This window comes from Capsella rubella, unplaced genomic scaffold (genome assembly GCF_000375325.1).
Source record: "Capsella rubella cultivar Monte Gargano unplaced genomic scaffold, Caprub1_0 scaffold_8, whole genome shotgun sequence".
Lineage (NCBI taxonomy): Eukaryota > Viridiplantae > Streptophyta > Magnoliopsida > Brassicales > Brassicaceae > Capsella > Capsella rubella.
Genome location: NW_006238916.1, coordinates 10936681 through 10956641, shown reverse-complemented (window position 1 = coordinate 10956641; position 19961 = coordinate 10936681). Strand labels below are relative to the sequence as shown.

Below are 19961 nucleotides of genomic sequence, written 5' to 3'. Positions count from 1 at the left end.
AATTAAAATGGTTTGAAGAGTTTTGCCATTTGGTTTCAATTTTACACGAAAAACCTAGCAACATCAAAATATCTTCTCACACACTTTATTTAACAATGTAAAAAACCATGTTATTTACATCACAAACTAGGAAAATAATACAGTAATTTAGTAGATAACTCTTAAACAGAGTACTTTATAGTATAGATTACTTGGAAAATCATAACATTCGGCTTTGAGGCAATCCGATGAACAGATCAGTTTCGACGTCGGATGTGTTCATGTTTCCGTAACCACAGGAAGCTGCACTCTTCTCATTATCTAGGCTCCTCGACTGCATCCACAAGGGTTTTTCTTCAAACTGAAACCACAACACATGTTCCTCCTTCATTAATCCATGGAAGATCAAACAAATTAAAAGGGATCATGAAAGTGGCAATTGATATATTTTTTTAAGTGAAATTTAAAATATGTAGTCTAGTGACTTGTACAATCATCAGTGATGTGCCAACATCGTCCAAGATTCAATCCCGCAATGCATGTTGTCAAAGAAAAGTCCATATGTCAAGTCCATGCATGTTTAAATGAAGTGTCTCCATCAATGAATACATACATGTATTCGTCCTTCCACTGTATATATAATATATATATGTGTGTGTATGTACCATTTCGTGCAGGTGCAGCCTAGGTCTCTCGTTCAAGAGCTCTCTCTCTCCTTCGATCTAATGAAATAAGATGTAGGAAAAAATCTCAAGGAGAAAAATAAATATATCCACACAAAAAGGCAATTAAACTAGTATAATTGGTATTGTATAGTATTGGGTACCTCTTCTTCTAGTTTTTCTACTTCATCTTCATTTAACTTGGCCTGCCAAAATTGTAAATCTGAAATGAACAACAGCACCCAAAGAAAATTGCGATGTGCTGGTTCCATACATATAGCTGATCATATCTAGTGTGAAACGTCTCACATAACATATAAAATAATACATTTCTTTAGAACACCCCTAACTAGGTTTTTTTTTTTTAACATCTAAAACACTTTTTTATATGAATCGATCAGAGTATACAAGATTATCAATGAAACTACAAATACAACCAATGGTTTGTCTAATGAAACATACGATAAAGAAAATATATAATCGTCTTTATCTTTTTTGACGCATAAGGCTATATATTATTGTTAAGCACGTCATGAAAATTAAGTAATTCTCAATGAATTTTTACCTTTCTTGACCTGACAATAGTAAGGCTTTTCTCAAGCTGGATAGTTATCTCTTTGAGCTCATCCACCGAAGACGAATCCAAATCTTGCCCCATCAGCTTCCTAAGATAGTATCGTGTTCACGTACGAGTGTATTGTTCATATATGCAGTAGTCAGTAGGTACACAAAGATTAGTCAGTAGATATTAAAAAAGATTAGATAACAACCGGCAATGGAGTTGAAGAAGGTCAATCCTGTTCACCATTACTGAGATTTCCTTCTTAAGATCTTGCACATATTTCTCTCTTTGGAATCTCTCTGCCGAAAAATACTCCCTTCTGTATATCTCACACCGTTCCATCATCTTCTCCATGCTAAAGTCATTTTTATTAATTGGGATATATATTAGCTATAGCTTCAACAAGAATATATTCATATGCAAATTTAATTATGTATTTTTGTAGTCATATATATGCATATACATATATATCTTTCCAAACGTAAATTTAAAATAGTCACGCTTGACCTATCTCAGGAATCATGACCATAGTCTTAAGTTATGATCAATATGGTTTCGGAAAGGGTAAGAACAACAAGTAAGAAGATCTTTTAGCAAAGTTAACCAAGAGACTATATATAATACATTGTTTCACAAAATGTTGGGGTTTGATGACTATGATTGGTATCACACTTGGTCACTGTGACATCATATGACAAAATGAGATTTTGGATTTTGGACTAATTTGGATCTATTAGAAGAAATTCACTTACCTATCAAAGATAAACACATACTGTATAAAATCATGTAAACTATCTAGTCTCATCATCATACATCATAATCATGTAGCTTCCTAATCTTAAAATCGTCCATTTGTACTCTTAAAGTATGGCATGAACACTGAGATTTTTTTATATTTAATTATAGTAAAAGTGTCAAGTGGTTTCAGCATGAGTTCCAAGACATACTAGGTTCAAACTTCAAAAACGCTTTTTCATGGAAAACCCTAAATCATTTGCTCGTGCTTGAAGACGAACTTAATTTTAAGGTAACGAAAACATTTGGAAAATTAATTGTGTTTTTGGTTTAATTCATTAAATAGAAATTCGTGGTACTAGAGAGAAAAGCTCTACATGACCAAAAACAAAACCCTTCAAAAAGGCATATTTGGGGAAAAATTAAATTCAACTGTTGAAACTAACTAGAATCTCCAGTACAATATCATTACTTACTAGATGAATACTTAAAAAATTATCAAAGTAAGCAAGAACAAAAGATCCATATATATGAAGTTTAATCAATATGATTAATGTATATATATATATATATATATATATATATATATATATATATATATAAAGAGTATTGACTGGATTAAAAGTCTCATAAATGATAAATAGAATTACTTACTTGGAGCTAGCGAAATCATATAATTTTCCCTTTTGAGAAAAGATAATGGCGGCGACTTGAGCATCGCACAGAACTGAAAGCTCGTGAGCTTTTTTCAAAAGACCTTTCTTACGCTTAGAGAACGTGACTTGTCTGCTCGTGAGGTTCTCGATTCTTTTGATCTCGATCTTCTTTCTCGCCATCTTCCTGCCAAGATTAGTAAATTAGTATGAAACCCTAATCAAATCATCTGATCACTTTTTGGGAAAATATGTGTAATAAATATGTTACTTTAAGAAAGAACTCACTTGGATTCAAATCCAAACACAGAAATGAGTTCTTGATAACAGGAGGGAGATCCAAAGACAAAGATCAGGAATCAAGAAGAAATCAAGAATTCCCAAGAAAACCCTTTTATCTTTTCTAAATCTGTCAAGTTTGCTTCAAAGGCCTCCAAAAGAACAAAACAAGCCGTCGACCAAGAAGATCTGAGATATCTAGAAGAAATACTTTTAACAAGAAAAAAAAAAAGATGCAAATGAAGTAAAATGAATGAATGAGTCGTAAACTAGATCCCTCGAAAAGTCTAGTCTTCTTCTTGAATATTTGTATTTTGGTGTACCTCTCCTATGCAGGAGGCGCAAACCCTAAGTTTAATTAGTCGTCTTTGACTCTTTGACTCTTTGCTTTTGCTTTCTGAATAGTTAATTACTCTCATCAGCGAAATAAACATATGTTATTTTGCATATATATGCTACTTCTATTCTTCCACGTTTGCCTAGCATTAACAAATAAGTAACTTAATTAAAAGCTTCTAATTAAGCAGTCTCCATCTCCATGGTTTTGATTTTATTTTTTCCTTCATGTGAGGCAAGATTTTAGTAAGTCTATGCTATCCATTAACCATTGACGGTACACACTAAATACTACTACTACTCAAGAAAATGGTTACCACCAATATGATGGTCCATAGACTAAATTAAATTAATAGCATCATTATTGCGAATTAAATCTTCTTAACATAAATCTCTAAGATCATGTGTACTAAAGTGACTGAGACTCTACTGACCGATCTTTAACATCTTAGGTTAAAATTTTCTTCTGACAACGAAAAGACTTGAGGGTTTTTTTTTTTTTTTTGAAAATCCTTAATCTTCTAGTTTTTATTGTTACAAAGTACAAACATTTAATTACAAGCATATTTGCGATAGGTAATAAGAAAAAAGTAATATATATTGACAATTGTAATGGGCTGGGCCAAATAAACGTGTGGACTCAATTCTCAATATGGGCTAAATCATAATTATCATAATGCAAAAAAGGAAAAACCAAAACAAAACAAAGAAAAAAAAAAAGGAAAAAGAAAACAGAGTTTTATACTACATATGTGTCCTAAAGAAAGTTTTCTCATTCAGATGTCGGAAACATCAACGTATATCAGAGAGAGAGAGAGATCCAAAGATTCATAGAAGACTATAAAAACTTGTTGTGAAGAATTTGAAGATGAAGGATAGAGAAGAATCATCATCTAGTTCTTCAGGAACATCAAGAAACAACAACAACCCTAATGGAATCATCAACGGCGAACACGAACCTAGAGAAATCAACATCCGATCATTCTCTTCTGTTCCTTCTTCTCCTCGTAACGCTTCTTCTAAATACGATTTCGTCAAGGTTCGATCTTTCTTCTCTTTTCAATTGTCCGGTTTCTTTTTTTCCTTCAAAGTTCTGATTTTTACTTGTTGACGACATATTTTCAGGTGAAGGTATGGCTTGGAGACAACGCAGATCATTACTATGTTCTGTCTCGGTTCTTAGTTTGCAGAATGTTAACTGTTACTAAGGTTTGTTCAATTTTGATACCCAATACCTTTTGAATACGGTGGCACTGAATGATTCTCACATTGGTAATAAAAGACTTACTGATTTTTTATTCAGATCCCAAATCATGAGGCCATAAAGATTTCTCTTGAGCTCAAGAAGCTTCTTATTGACAACAGTCTTCTTGATGTGTATGCCACACAACTCCTTCTTCGATTAAATTTACATACTTTTGATGTTCGCTTGTAACATAACTTGCTTTGCTTTCGTCTTTGCAGGTCTCAGTCTGATTTAGAAACCAATTTGTTTAAGGTGCATACTTTAAATCTTTGATGCAATTTATCTGATAATCTCTTATGATTATGTTTTAAAGTATTCTGATGATGATTTCAATTTTGAAGCTCATGGAGCGACGTGGTTATGGGGAGGAGTACATTAATCGTTACAATATGATGACAAAGTAATACCCTACATGCTTTTTCTCTTGTTCGATCAACTTTTCTCAAAATTCATATTTTTTTTATTTTTGATTTTATTTTGGTTCTAGATTTCATCATCAAAGAGTGCCTCTTGTCATACTTGTTTGCGGAACAGCTTGTGTTGGCAAGTCTACTATAGCAACACAGCTTGCTCAGAGACTAAACTTGCCAAACGTCTTACAGGTAAACTGCTCTGTAACCATTCTTCATCTGTTCATTCTCATTCGTTTGTGAGTTTTTGAAACATCGTATGTGCTCTTTTGTTTCACAGACAGACATGGTATATGAGCTGCTTCGAACAGCAACTGAGTATGTTTTTTTCTCCTTTTTAATTATGCTTATCCTTATCATATACTTTTAAGAGTTACATTCTATGATGTATAGATGACTATAGATTAGCGCATTAACACATTTATTTCTGTGTAATTTAGTGCTCCATTGACATCAACTCCTGTATGGACGCGAGAGTTTGCTTCATCAGAAGAGTTGATAACTGAGTTCTGTAGAGAATGCAGAATTGTTCGAAAGGGTACTTCCTTTTTCTGTTGAAAACTATTTGATTCTTTTGCTTTTGTTTCATCTTGTGTTTGTGGATTGTTACTCTCTTTATTCTTGTTTTGTAATGTGTGTGTTTTGACAATCCTCAATGTCTTGTGGTTGTTTAGGACTTGGTGGTGATTTGAAGAAAGCAATGAAAGATGGGAAACCAATTATAATTGAGGTAATTTGTTTGTGAAATGCTGCATAAGTTTGAATTATATTCCAGTTATCACACTTTTTTCTAATCTTGGCCAAGTAATTACAGGGAAGACATTTAGATCCAAGCATATACTTAATGAATGATGAGAACAAAGCTCCATCGAATGATTCCGAGAAGAGCAGCGCAGAAACAAACTCTTCAAGTGATTTAACATCGGACAAGAATCCCGAGGCAGGTTCTTCTAACATGAAAGAAACCGAGAATAGTACTATGGAACCCCATTCTCATGATGAAGCCATGGCATCTACGGAAGCTATGGACCAGTCAGAAAAAGTTACACAATGTAAACCCAATACTCTTCTTATTTTTCAGCATAGCCTTTTTTCTTTTTGTGAAAAATCTTGCAATTCTTTATTTATGATTGATTGTATAGTTTATTTTTCGTTTTGTGTGTGCAGCTGAAAGTTCAAGAGATGCTGAAAAGAAAAGCAAATCTGCAGATGGAAGTGGAAAGACAAAATCTGGCCCAGAACCAATAGTCATATCTATTGTTTTAAAGATGTCTGAATTCGACCATAAGGTGAATCAAGTTTTTGTTCATTTCGAGCTATATAACTTGAAAAAGAAGTACTCATTCTCTATTCTTTGTTTTCTTAATCTCATTTTCTCAGGCTTTGCTAGAGGAGTGGATCTCTTCCCGTACGTCTGGAGAGAAATATACATCAAAGGTATTAAACAACCTGAAGCAGAAAAACATCACTAAACTGATGTTGAAAGTTGTATGAACACATGTTTGGCTTCTCTTTCTGCAGGAGAAAGATAGACTAATTACAAACCTAAAGACCATTGAAGACTACCTTTGTTCCTTCAATTCACAGGTTTGTTGTGTCCTTCATCACTCATAATTGTTTTTCAGGTTATACGGTTTTAACATTTCTTATTTGTGAACAGGGAGTGACTGTTGTAAATATATCCGCCACCACATTCCCGCAGACACTAGATTGGCTGCACAACTATCTTCTTCAGGTAAGAAAGAAGCTAGCAAATTCAAAGCTTTGAAAGTCTAAATTTACAACAGAAAAAAAAAGTAACCAGATTCTTCTTCATATCTTGTAGCGTATTGAGGAAGGGATCCGATCATCGGAGAATGAGGCACCAAAGTGAGCTGTCTTCTCTACTGTAATCTTGTGTGATACCTCAGAACAGAAACTATAAGGAAATTGTAATACAGTTAAAACACTTGAGATTAGAGGGGTGTCAATGATATAGCGGATTTTGTGTTCTATAGCGTCGTTGGCACTTTATCAGAGAAGTTCTTGCACAAGAATTTGTTGCATGAACTAATACAGTTACTTAGATTGTCATTTGTAATACATAATTATCCGACATAATAGGATCTTCCCCTAGGCATTGTCATTTGGTTCTCTGAATCTCAGCTCTGCCTCGATTGATCCTTAAGAGCCAAAGAAGAGATGCTCTTCATTCACTCTTGAGGCTTCAGGCTCCATTTTAGCTGAACAATCAGTCACAACAACGAAAACAAGATGGATGGAACATCAATTAAAGACTAGTGTAAAACCTTAGGCTTGCAAACTCTGCTTTGGATCGAGCTGAAGAAGTCCTAGGACGAGTACTGGAAACTTCTTGATACGCAAAATAATTATAGGAAAAAAAAGATGGAGATGCGGGGTATCGATCCCCGTACCTCTCGCATGCTAAGCGAGCGCTCTACCATCTGAGCTACATCCCCAATTGCTAACAGCACACTAAACCATGAATTTATACTTCTGTTAAATAACGGTCCAGTCACGTCCCTCCTCTTTATAAGTCCGAGCCAACATCCACAAAACCCTAACTTATCTTTCTCTTCTATGTTCCTAGTCTCTGATTCTTAACGCCGTTTTTTCTTCACAATCTTAAAATTTCTTTTCTGATGGAGTAGTATAGGATTTGGTTGCTGAAAGTTCTGTTCTTGAGATACCTCTAATGTTTTCAATCACTTTGAAAGGATCTTTCTCCATATTTTTTCAAGCTATCTCAATAACTTGTTTTTCTCTTTTTTTACTTCTGTGAATTGGGTTTGTGTTGTTTGCAAGTGACGATTACAAGACAGGGACATCAGAAATTATCTGTGTTGACTATAGTCTATAATGGGAATCTCTCTGATGCATTAACAACTTTTAGTTTTTTTTTAAAACCCTTTTTTTGTATTTGTTTTTCTGATTCAAAGTATTAGGCTTTACCAATGATGGAATTCAAATAATCATCAGATCTGATGTGTATACACATGATTACAATCATTGATGCTGAGGTAAAGCCAATTCATTCCCATCATAATCAACCACTTTTGCCATAGTCAAATCGTTCTTATCTGTTTTGATCAGATCTTAACACATATTACATGTTTCTTTCATAATTGAAAGATATTGAATCTTGCTATTGAAAACAAAGTCAAGATCTTAATCCAAAGATAATCAAAGACTGTAGAAGCATGTTCCTCATATATTAAGAGATTGTGTTGAAACTCTGAAGTCGCAAAAGATTATCGATTATCACTCTTAGGAGTTGATAATCGAAATTGCCATGGCTTGTAATAATGACTAATGGAAAATAACTTCAAATCCAATCACAATGAATACTAATATCTACAATTCAAGAACCGTAATGAAAGATCATCTATTCATATTTCATAGCATCACTTTTTCATAGTGTTCATCTGTTTTATAACCGAAGTTGTTACTTTGGTATTGTCTCAAAGAGTTCAGATTCATTTTTATTTCCCCAACCAATGTTAAAGCCGCCAGTTCCTTCTCGTCTAATCCCTTTGCTGGCCCGAGACTGCATCTTTCGTTCCCGTGCTTATCCAAAGCTTTCCTGAACTTATTGATCTGCACATTTCAAATTGGAAAAAGTGAGATTCAGATTACTCAATGCCAAAAACTCCATGATATGAAAACGACTGCAAAATGTATTATTGATTAGTAAAAAGATTTGACTTACGGTGGCAATAGTGCAGCTAAAGCTACAGACTTTACCCTCTGCTCCTCTATAGAACTTAAAGAAAGGAAGCACATGAACGTTAAGGCCATGACACATTGTCCTAAGCTCTTCTTGATTCACTTTGAGAAACATGACATTTGGGTTTGATTCAGCCAATTGACAGATCTGTTATAAAATAATACCAAAAACATATCAAACATACTGAAAATCTGAAACAAAACAAAAAAAAGTTGAAAGCTAGCTCTTAACTAACAGAGTTATTCATTAATACCTTTGGGTGGAGAGATTTGCAGCCACCACAACCAGGAGAGTAGAAATCAAGAACAACCAATCTATCTCCAGCGTTTAACAAAGAGTCAACAAGATGATTAGCAGACTGAATCTCAAACATGTTGTGTTTCGTTGACTTTTCCCACCATCTCATTCCTCTACTCATGCCAATTGATGATGTCTTTACCTGAACCTGAACCTAAACCATTTCAAACATAACTCTATTAGGAAATCTATAAAGTCACAAAGAAACGAGAAAAAAGACAAAAGAGATTTGTATTATGTTGCTGTTTGCTTACAGGAGCCACAGAGGAAGAAGAGGACAAGGCAGTAGTAAGGGAATGGTTGGTGAAATCTGTTGAAACCATGAGATGTTCCTTCAAAGCAAGGCTCATAACCGGAGAAGAAAGTATCGATTTTGATGTGTTCTCCTGAGAGGATGGAAAAAACCCAGAGACCCTATGATTGGTTCCAAGAGATGAAATTGCATCCATGTCACAAATCTTGTGTTTTACGGAAAGACCAGAAAAAAAAAAAAACTCAAAATTTCTATAGGTCTGATGGAAACAAGAAAAAAAAAAGTGCAAAATTTTGAATGAGGAAAAATCAGAAAAAGCTCATCACTTTATAGGACCTCTCGATATCAATGAAAGAACACAAACACATACGCAGAAACTCGTGTTTTATTTATGTGTCAGTGTGTGGGTAAGACAAGAATTGGAATTTACTGGAGAGGAGGAGGTAGGAGTGTGTCCTTGTTATTATATCCAAACTAAGACGATAGATTGTTATGACTTTATCCTTTTATCCATAACTATTTTTCACCGTTGATTTCGTGATTTGTGCTATAATTAACGTTTATTGACCAATATTTATAAAAATGAGATTGGTCAAAATAGTAAAATGATGATAAAAATCTGAAGATCCGGATTAGGTTTACACGATTATATTAATCAAAAATTATCCACAATAATATTGTAACCTCTTTTTATAGTATTTCCAAAGTGAATGTAAAACTGTAAAGAGAGTAAAGAACATCATTGTCAGGGAGGAGTCGCATGAAACGTGTAGCTGACTGTGTTCCTCGTTGGATAGGGTCCCCAACTTGGCTTTACATTCAATGGTTTTGCATTTCTCTTTTTTTTTTTTGTGTAACAACAATCCTACAACTGGATGACCATCAATGATATTACTATATATGTATCTCACTACATAAGGAATTAAAAAAAAAAAAATTAAGGTGATCGAATAACATTTTCCAATTTCTTTTATAAAATAATAAGAAATTTATTTTCTTCTTCAAACATTCTTTTTCTTTATAGGTGATCAAAATAACATCTTTTATTAATAATAATAAGAAATTTGTTTTCTTCAAAAAAAAAAAATCTGACCAAATAAAAAAAAATGTTTGTTACATGGTCAGACTCTGGATTGCCTCTTCTGTCATTCATTAAATTTTGGTTTGTTTGCATTATCCATTATCTGATTATATTTATAGAATAAGATAAAAATAGAAAGGTTGTGCAGCTGCAGCCCATTGTTTTTTTTTTTTGGATCTGCCAATAAAATATGGTCCAGTTACTCCAATAGCAGCCCACAGGATTTATAATCCAAAAATGTGCCTTAGAAACTAGGGGTAAAAGCTTTTACAAACTAGACTGAAAAAAACAAAATAATATATTTTTGTTTAAATATAAAAATATACATATCGTCTACTTTTTTTTTTCTTTTTAAATTATATATTCCACTGTACTTTATATTCCAGAATTTATTTTATAGTTTTAACATTGTAGTAAATAACAGCTTTTTTTTTTTTTTTCTAATGCTGTGTGCTAGTTTACGTACATATGTGATACTACTATTTATGATTGACTGTTTTGTTTGGGTCATTTGGCAAGTATCCACATTTCGATTGAAGCCCACACTTTAAGACTTTAGAGCCCAACATATGAGAAAATGGGTCTAATAAGTGATGACCATAAAGCTAGCTCCCTTAAGTAATCACATGCTACAATTATCTTCTTCTTCTTCTTCTGATAAACTTACAAACGAAATTATGATGCTTGTTTTATACGAGTACTAGGCAGATTGAGTCGGAAGCATGCACATGAATATAATCTTTGTTTTTTCAACAATACTCATCTTCTCTTCAACAATGTAGACACTTGGCCGGCCATTCGCATTAATTTCGGGTATTAGGAAACTAAACATGACGTCGTAGATTTATAATATAAAGTGTTGACTGCACAATACAATAATCAAAGGCTTATTACGATGATAAGCGAAGAGACCAGAAAGGTCTTTCGCGATCTATGGCATATCTTGAATCTTGGTACGTGGTCTTGTCTTACTGGATCATTTCCTTAAATAGAAATATTAGTAGCTTTCTTACCACCTAATTTGCAACATTTTCTATAAGCATAAATTAATCTTTTATTAGACGACCAAAAGTTTTTTATTCGATCCCCCTCCATGACATTTTTGTTTTTATCAATTGAAAACATTATCGATTAGTTTGACCTTTTGTGAATACTAGTAGTTTTAGTTCTTTAATAAGGTGAGATTTTCTAAAATATATAATAGATGAAAAATATACAGTATATATCTATATATAACAATAAACATTGGTAATAGGAGCCAACTTATGCATTATGTCAATTTTGATATAACAATAGACATTGGTAATAGGTGCCAACTTTTGCATTATGTCAATTTTGATATAACAATGGTGACATTGGTGAGAGTCAACAAATCGTAAGAAATTGCCCTCATAGCTAGGGAGTATCCCGCAATATGATGAGAACGACTTATCTAATCCAAGTTTTGATCAAGGATCGGTTGGTTGGCTAGCTCGAAAAAAGCTTCACTATCTTTGATTCGATCATCTCACCTTTAAACAGTATAAGTGTTTTTGCATCGGATACATTTTTGATGCTATAAGATTCGGATGAGCTAGGTTTACACATACGGTAACGGTATAAGTGAATTCAGTAAAGTTTAGAGATTATATTTAACACAAAGCTATATATGTACGTGGCTTTATATATAGTCATTTAACACAAAGAAAATTCTCAGATTTCACACCTACTTTTGCAAAATATACTCTTAATTTAAACTCTTACGCTATTTAAAACTTTCACCATATCATACCCTACTTTGCTGCTGCGTATATACTCCTATGTAACACACTAAACAGTATAGAGGCGGCTAAAGGAGACGTAAAATGTGAAAGAAATGGTTTAATTAGCATATAAATAACTAGTCTCGTAGCAGTAGAGATTTCTTTCTATAGTTTTAATTTAGTAATTATTTTAGGAGATAAAAGAAAAAGATTGAGGGATGGTGAAATGTAAACTGTGCGCCAATCTTAATTGTTTGGTGAAACTCAACTATGCCAAAGACGATATACGGTGATATTATTTTCCACTTAAATTTTTTAATACATGTACAATTGTAGCAACCAAAATGAAAATAAAAGAAACATCTATTGGCTAAACAATTTTTAAAGTATCCACATAAGAAAATAATGCTTTTATATTACAATAAAGAAAAAAAAACAAATCTTTTACATTTGACAGGTCCTTTCTGTCTAATGTCTATGGTGGACAAAATAGTGTTGCATTTAGATGTTTTGTCTTCTTTTCAATTCCATTTCTTTACAAACATAAAATAATTTTTTCCACAAAGTAAAGAGAAAGGGTTTCATTTTCTTGTATTCTTTTTTTTTTTTTTGTCAACATTTTCTTGTATTCCTTATTAGAAAATGAAAAATGGACCACTCATAAATTTATTTATCTACTAATTTAGATATTAAATTAGATGCAATGTTTGATGGTTTAATAACCAACATAAATCATCAATCATCGTCATTTTGTGATACCACTAAGCTGATAAAAAATAAAATTTTCTAATATTGAACGAAACATATAATACATATAAAATTATCATCAAAATATGTTTTTAAATCGATCTTTTGACCCAAAAAAAAAAATCGATCTAAATACATGTTTTCCAATAAGGATCGTAGTATTATTGTCATGATCGTTGTAATGTAAAAATACTGATCTAAATACATGTTTTCTAATAAGGATCGTAGTATTATTGTCATGATCGTTGTAATGTAAAAATACTAATTTACAATAAATAGATTCTTCTAGTAAAGTAATAACATATACAGATGATTATTGACTGTATTTCTAATTAGCTACATGTAAAAGGATTAAAGTAATTGGATTTCTAGGCGAAAATCCACCTTGAACACCTTTTAGTCCTAAATAAATGCTAATTTATGGTACCAAACTCAAAATGTGTTAGAATTACACCGAACCCACTTCACTCTCCAAATCTATTTCATTACATTTCTTAGAACTTTTCTTTAATGTTTTTCTTTTTCTTTTTCTTTTTAAATCATTAAACAACAAAAACTTTGACGAATAAATAACCGATAAAAGGTACCAGCAAAAACATCATTTGTCAATCATGGCTTCTTGATTCTTCTTTTGGAAAAGAGAGTTTTAAAATTCAGCACATATATTTATTGTTAAACATTACTCCCTTAAGAGTCATCTAAATTTCAACTTTTTATTATTCTTATTTGCTAACATGCGCACGGACGACTTTCTATTTAAAAACTATAATGTTTGATCTCCGAAGTGGTTACATATGATAACCTTAAAGATAACTATGTAACTTATATAAAAAGTAATTATCTATTATAGATAAATGAAAAAGTTTATAAAAAAAATAATTTTTTTGAAATTCTATACGAGAAAATAACAACAGTATTTATCATAGTTAAATAATTTAAAATATGATCCATCATATCATTCTCCACAAACGAATAAAGAAAGATGATATTTGCATCATATTTAAATTTTTGGGATTTAACAACGCAATTTCTAGTTATATAAATACGTATTTTACATGTACAATCCTTTTCTTTATCAAGTATATATACTGTATATATATCTAAAAATCATGATCTCTAAAAGTCTTCTGATAGTGATACTGATCACTAATCGTGTTTCCACCATAAGCATTTAAACCCACATAGTTATTTCTCTGTAACTTATTTTTTTCCTAATACATTGTCACTATTCATTGTATTACTTACCTGACGTAATAAGGTTATAGATATGTATTTTCAGTAGAATTTATGGTGACTATGCTTAATGCGATAGTATTCAAAGAACTTACTTATAATTGTATTCGTTCTCCTGTTAATTCACAAATCTATATATATAACTTTTTTTTAGTTCTTATAACGATCCAAAAACAGTTCTTTATTTTCTAGTTCTTGTTAAAGGTCTGCTAATTTTATTTATCAAATTGAATTATTTTCTGCGAATATTTAAAAAGTTTTGTAAAAGGGGAAAGTGCTAAAACAACCTACCCAAGTTGCGTTACACACTACGTATCTTTCTCCTCACACAAAAAAAAATGGTGGAAATATAATAGTTTTTTTTATAATTTCTTTCGAATTCTAAATAAAAAACAAAAATTTCGTTTTGACGTAATTTTCTTATAATTAAGAAAATGAAATATTGCAATTTTGTTTTTCTCCACACCTTCAAAGTTTCAACCTTTATAGTTTCATTTGGCTCTTTTCCCTTTATATTTCATCTTCCTAACCTTTCTCCCTAACTTCTCTGTTCATCTTTTTTCAGTCTCTATTTATAAAAAAAAATATCTTACATAGTATTCTCTGAATCCATCTCTCCAAGAAACAGTTCAAGATCAAATCAAGAAACGTACTTATAAGTTTCTGATTTTGAAAATATCATTAATTCATCAACTTGTTGTTTCATTTCTAAAGAGGGTTTAAGGTTTCTCTTGAGAAAACGATGGAGACTTTTTGTGGGTTTCAGAAGGAGGAAGAGCAGATGGATTTACCTCCTGGGTTCAGATTTCATCCAACAGATGAAGAACTTATAACTCACTATCTCCATAAGAAGGTTCTTGACATCACCTTCTCAGCTAAAGCTATTGGTGAAGTTGATTTAAACAAATCAGAGCCATGGGAGCTACCATGTATGTTTTTAAAGAGCAACATGATATGATCAAAGTTTTAACATTCTTTTTTTTTTGTCTGAATCAAAACGAGTCTTCTCTCTGTCTCCTTCTTGAGATCTCACGGTGTTTGTTTTCTGGTAAACAGGGATGGCAAAAATGGGTGAGAAAGAATGGTATTTTTTCTGTGTGAGAGATAGAAAGTATCCCACCGGTTTAAGGACTAATCGAGCAACTGAAGCCGGTTATTGGAAGGCGACCGGGAAGGATAAGGAGATATACCGAGGCAAATCGCTTGTTGGGATGAAGAAGACACTTGTTTTCTATAGAGGAAGAGCTCCTAAAGGTCAGAAAACCAACTGGGTCATGCATGAATACAGGCTTGAAGGAAAATTCTCCCCCCATAACTTACCGAAAACCGCAAAGGTTAACCCGAAAACCCCAACCAAATTTTACTCTGTTTTTGCCATCCAAAATCCTCTGTTTTTGCCTTTTGTATACTAAGTTTGCTCTTTGTTGTGTGACTTTTCAGAATGAGTGGGTGATATGCAGGGTTTTTCAGAAGAGTGCAGGAGGGAAGAAGATCCCGATTTCGAGTCTAATCCGAATAGGCTCCCTCGGGACCGACTTTAACCCTTCGCTATTGCCCTCTTTAACCGATTCTTTGCCTTACAACGATAAAACCAAAACAGAACCTGTCTACGTGCCCTGCTTCTCCAACCAAACGGATCACAACCAAGGAACAACACTCAATTGCTTCAGCAGTCCTGCTCTTAACTCAATCCAAGCCGACATTTTCCATAGGCTCCCACTCTATCAAACTCAACCCCTGCAGGTTCCCACGAATCTACAGAGCCCTATTCTCGCGCAAGAACACTCGGTTCTACACGCTATGATCGAGAACAACAGAAGAAGACAGAGCCACAAAACGATGAGTGTCTCACAAGAAACCGGTGTTTCGACTGATATATCTTCGGATTTTGAATTCGGTAAGAGACGATTCGAACCTCAAGAAGATCCATCTTCCTCCACTGGACCGGTTGATCTTGAACCTTTCTGGAATTACTGAAGAAGATTCAAGAGAGGTCTCAAGTCTCATCATGTTCATTAATTTACTGTCAAAGAAAGAAAGTAAGAAAACTTTTTTCACCTTTTAGTGTGGTGTGTTAAAAAGTTTGTATAGATTATTACCATCTCAAATACTTCCACTATACACATTATACTCTCAATTTAAAGATAAAAACTTAAATATATGATTTGATATTTGACCAAAAACTATATACTATATAATTTGATACTCGTTAGAGGTGGAGAGTCTGTCTATTGGGTATTTATGAATGATAAGATTTCACCTAACAATCTTTAACATATTCTTCTATTGGTAATAACCGTTGACACCATGTATATCTAATAACTGCATTCTTGACCAAGCAATGCATTTGAATGAGAAAAAAAAAATGCAATTAATTAATTGCTTATATTTTAGTTGATTGTAAAGGTTACGTTGTTCTATTAGATCATGTATCTGTAGTTAAGCGATTCTTTAGTTTGCAGTCTCTACTACGATGTTCATAATCAATTGTATATATACGTAGAACGACCATCGATTTATTTGGTCAAGAACTGATGGATACGTCATTGTAGAATTAGAAATGTAGAGTGTCTCAAGTTTTACAAAGAAGACACTTCAAATTTGATTTTTCTATTGTAAAAAAGCATCTGAAAAAGATAGAATGATAAGGTATAGTATATTCATATATGCATCTCACATCTGGTTTATTAAAAGATTGGGAATGTATAAAGCGAAACACTATTTCCATGAATCTAAAAAAAACCTTAATTCACGTAACGTATATCAATTAGAAGAGTTTTAAAAGTATCTCATATCTAATACTCCTCTAATACTACTCCCGAAAAGAAGATGTGAAGAGTGAAAACAAAATTATATATTATTGAATAATTCTGATAGTTTTAATACGATTTTTTTGTTTCAAAAATCTAAATAAGAGATGATTACCGTAAACCATATATTCATAGATAATTCTGGTAAGAATAATTTTATCTATAAAAAAAAAAAACAATAACAGGTAAAGCTAATTGGCTTGTTTAAAGCTAATCAATGAGAGTTTGGTGTTGACAAAAAAAAAAAAAAAAAAAAAAAAAAAAAAAAACAGGTAAAGCTATATGAAATGATCCTTAGCACATCTTCTGTATCCCTCTCTCATTCGTCCCATGACGAATCAATTCCGTTATAAAGCTGTTATGCGTGTGATGCTTGATATATTTGTGTTTGTGTGTATTGTCCATATATGTTACGTAGCACATCTTTATTTTATTTTTTCGTATATTCTCTTCTTTTTCAAGTCTTTCGACATCATGATACATATATTCTCAACCTCCATATATCACTATGCAAACCAAGTGATGACTATTGACTAGATATGTTTAGTGACCAGTAGTCAAATCCATTATATCATTTTACTCAAACGGCTTAAAAACTCATCCTAGTCTAAACTTTGTATACGTAATACTGTACGTAGTAAGTTAGTATCTAAACTAATGATCATATATATAAACCATACACATTGATTTAAGCTCGGATGAAACTACAGTTAATTAATCTATATACCGTTTCCAAAACTAAAAGGAGGGTTGGATTAAAATTTTGTACAATTCTAATTTGGGGCGGCGTATTATTTATGTCATTAATGTAGAGGATGGACCTGAAATCAAGTTAATTGCGGGTTTTACATGGATACGTATATAATAACCACAACCACACGTGTCGTGATTAGATGTTAATTGTTCACCAGTTTATTTCCATTTACAAAAACAATTTAGGATTTATCCCTTCTTTCTTCATATTTTAATTATCTGAATTACCTCCCAAAACTAAAATCAAGACCTCGGTAAATAAAAATAGTGATCAGCCATAGAATTTTCTTTAAGTTTTTGTTTTATTTCCAAAAAATTAGTATACTACAGGTTTACACCTCCTAAAAAATAGTATACTACAGGTTTACACTTCCATTTATGTTTTTTTAGTAAATTGATTACGAAAAGAAAAAGAAAAAAATCGTTTGGACCTAAATAGTTATGGGTTTAGTGTGGCCCGGAAGTTTTTCGAGATTTATAACTAAGGACTCCTACAGTTATTTACACTAATTTTACAAAACTAGGAATTTTGTTTTCATGATTTTAGAATTTATGTGATTTGTAAATTACCACTCACCTTTTAAATATTGACGGATTGTTATCGGAATCTTGAACTTGAGTAAAACCGGTATCGAACCAAAATTATATACAAGTGGGCATTAAGCATCATCCATCACACAGTAGTTTCATGCGCAGCTCATTAAAGTTGGATGAAGAAAAAAAACTCATAACGTAAAGATTAGGTCCAGTAAAAGCCCACACAGTATTGAACTGCCGATGTCTTCGAACCGGTTCATAACTTTTAAAGCAAACCGGATCGAACCGTGGTTTTTGGTTTTTAGGCTGAATATGCGTAAACCACCATGTGAAAAGAAAAGTTGGATTCGCTGGAAATCAGATGCGACTCACTCACTACTACACAAACATATTAGTATCCCATCGACACCCATATATGATATATATAGTTTGCTCGATCATCTTGCTCTGTCTGGTTTTTCCAAGTGTTTGGTCCAGTTCACTTTCAAACGCATCATAATACTTCAAATGCACCCAAAAAACAATATATATATATATATATATATCCTAGCTAAAAATACCTAAACAAATGTGTAAAATCACATGAAAACCTAATAGACTTTAGGCAGACATGCCTCATTTTATTACAGAAACTATATTTTCTACCAAAAATTTATTTGACAGTTGGTAATAAATTATAGTTGAGGCCAATCCATTTTGTGATTGTTTTGTTTATATCATAAAAAAAAAATCAAAGAATAAGTACTATATTCATTCTGTACTTTGTTTATATCTTTCATTTTGTACTTTTGGATATTCTGTTTCGCTGAGAGAAGATCCATCACCTTGTAATATTGTGCATGAACCAAACCTTTCGATTATTAAATAAATCGAAATCCCAAAACATAATAAATATAAGGTAAATATTTATGGTTTTAATAGTGAACAAAAAATACAATATAAATATATTAATAATATATATATATATATATATATATATTAAAAATGCCAAGAGTAGAGAACCACATAAATCTCACCAGGAGAAGAGAGTACCCACCTTCCATCATTTCCTTACTTTTCTTTTTGTTTTTGTTTTTATCTAAAATGTTGTTCTTGATAGTAAAGTCCTTTAGCTACGTACGCTCATATTCACTATTTATTATATAGATACTCCTTCTGATCCAAATTAATCCATATATTTTCCGAGTTATATTTTTGAAATGAAAGTGAACGTTTTTTATTAAAATGTTATTATGTTACATAATGTTTTTTTTTTCCTTTTCTTAAACATGGATCAGTTTAAAACTATTTAAAGTTTGTATTTCCTACATTATGAATAAACCAAGAGGCGTGAATAATGTCGTTGCAACTTGCAAGTACCAACAGTTATTATGATATTCATTTTTGTGTCTGATTAATACAGTAAACGTTTGTAGAAATGTAGCATAAAAATCAAGAGTTGGGTTAATAAAACGAAACTGTTAGATGATCTAATAAAACCAAAATTTGCCAATTATGTAAAAAGATGTCGTAATTGAAAGCACAGAATTCTATGAAATGTCGGGTCCATCTTTACAATGCTTTTTCTTGTTTTCTCCGTATCAATTTGCTGAGAAACAGTTTGTTCAAAGTCGTAATGACCACGAAAATGACAACTCTTATCATATAGAATACAAATTGGAACTTGTAAGAAGATTTTGTTTATGATGCTTCCTATGCATTCGGAAGCAATTAGGAATCTCCGAGGAGAGGTCAGCCAACTCAAAATACCCACAGAACAAACTTGATCTTTCTTTCTTTTTTTTTTTTTTTTTTGTCTAACAAAACAGTTTCGACATGATTTTTTTTCTCGTAATTATTAAAGATAGGTTGTAATATTTTAGTCAAATTTTGGAATCACCCTATACGTAAATTTTGATTTGCCCTATTGCACCAGTGTA

General features: G+C 32.2%; 4 protein-coding genes and 3 non-coding genes across 7 annotated transcripts; 4 read left to right on the top strand and 3 right to left on the bottom strand.

Annotated features, from left to right (window-relative positions):
- Positions 1-199: 199 nt before the first annotated feature.
- LOC17876669 (MADS-box protein AGL71) lies at positions 200-3009 on the bottom strand. The gene is made up of 7 exons (XM_006281389.2): positions 2880-3009; positions 2593-2778; positions 1412-1558; positions 1207-1306; positions 806-847; positions 645-701; positions 200-340 (listed from the first exon to the last, which is right to left on the bottom strand). The coding sequence occupies exons 2-7, from the start codon at positions 2772-2774 to the stop codon at positions 200-202; spliced, it is 669 nt and encodes a 222-aa protein (XP_006281451.1). The 5' UTR covers positions 2775-2778; positions 2880-3009.
- Positions 3010-3975: 966 nt separating this feature from the next.
- Positions 3976-6987, top strand: LOC17877354. The gene is made up of 15 exons (XM_006280407.2): positions 3976-4245; positions 4332-4415; positions 4510-4583; positions 4671-4704; positions 4794-4852; positions 4940-5054; positions 5143-5180; positions 5303-5400; positions 5537-5592; positions 5677-5914; positions 6030-6151; positions 6243-6299; positions 6384-6449; positions 6523-6597; positions 6688-6987. Exons 1-15 carry the CDS (start codon positions 4075-4077, stop codon positions 6733-6735), a joined length of 1335 nt encoding a protein of 444 aa, XP_006280469.1. The 5' UTR covers positions 3976-4074; the 3' UTR covers positions 6736-6987.
- A 261-nt stretch (positions 6988-7248) lies between these two features.
- On the bottom strand, positions 7249-7321 carry TRNAA-AGC. The gene has a single exon. It is a non-coding gene; the product is annotated as a tRNA-Ala (tRNA).
- Positions 7322-7659: 338 nt separating this feature from the next.
- LOC111829157 lies at positions 7660-7743 on the top strand. The gene has a single exon (XR_002832712.1). It is a non-coding gene; the product is annotated as a small nucleolar RNA R44/J54/Z268 family (small nucleolar RNA).
- A 68-nt stretch (positions 7744-7811) lies between these two features.
- Positions 7812-7885, top strand: LOC111829114. The gene has a single exon (XR_002832671.1). It is a non-coding gene; the product is annotated as a small nucleolar RNA snoR124 (small nucleolar RNA).
- Positions 7886-8103: 218 nt separating this feature from the next.
- LOC17875697 (thioredoxin-like 1-2, chloroplastic) lies at positions 8104-9575 on the bottom strand. The gene is made up of 4 exons (XM_006280927.2): positions 9141-9575; positions 8843-9040; positions 8572-8736; positions 8104-8459 (listed from the first exon to the last, which is right to left on the bottom strand). The coding sequence occupies exons 1-4, from the start codon at positions 9333-9335 to the stop codon at positions 8259-8261; spliced, it is 759 nt and encodes a 252-aa protein (XP_006280989.1). The 5' UTR covers positions 9336-9575; the 3' UTR covers positions 8104-8258.
- Positions 9576-14474: 4899 nt separating this feature from the next.
- Positions 14475-16101, top strand: LOC17875256 (NAC domain-containing protein 100). The gene is made up of 3 exons (XM_006280721.2): positions 14475-14871; positions 14999-15276; positions 15383-16101. Exons 1-3 carry the CDS (start codon positions 14685-14687, stop codon positions 15917-15919), a joined length of 1002 nt encoding a protein of 333 aa, XP_006280783.1. The 5' UTR covers positions 14475-14684; the 3' UTR covers positions 15920-16101.
- Positions 16102-19961: the final 3860 nt, after the last annotated feature.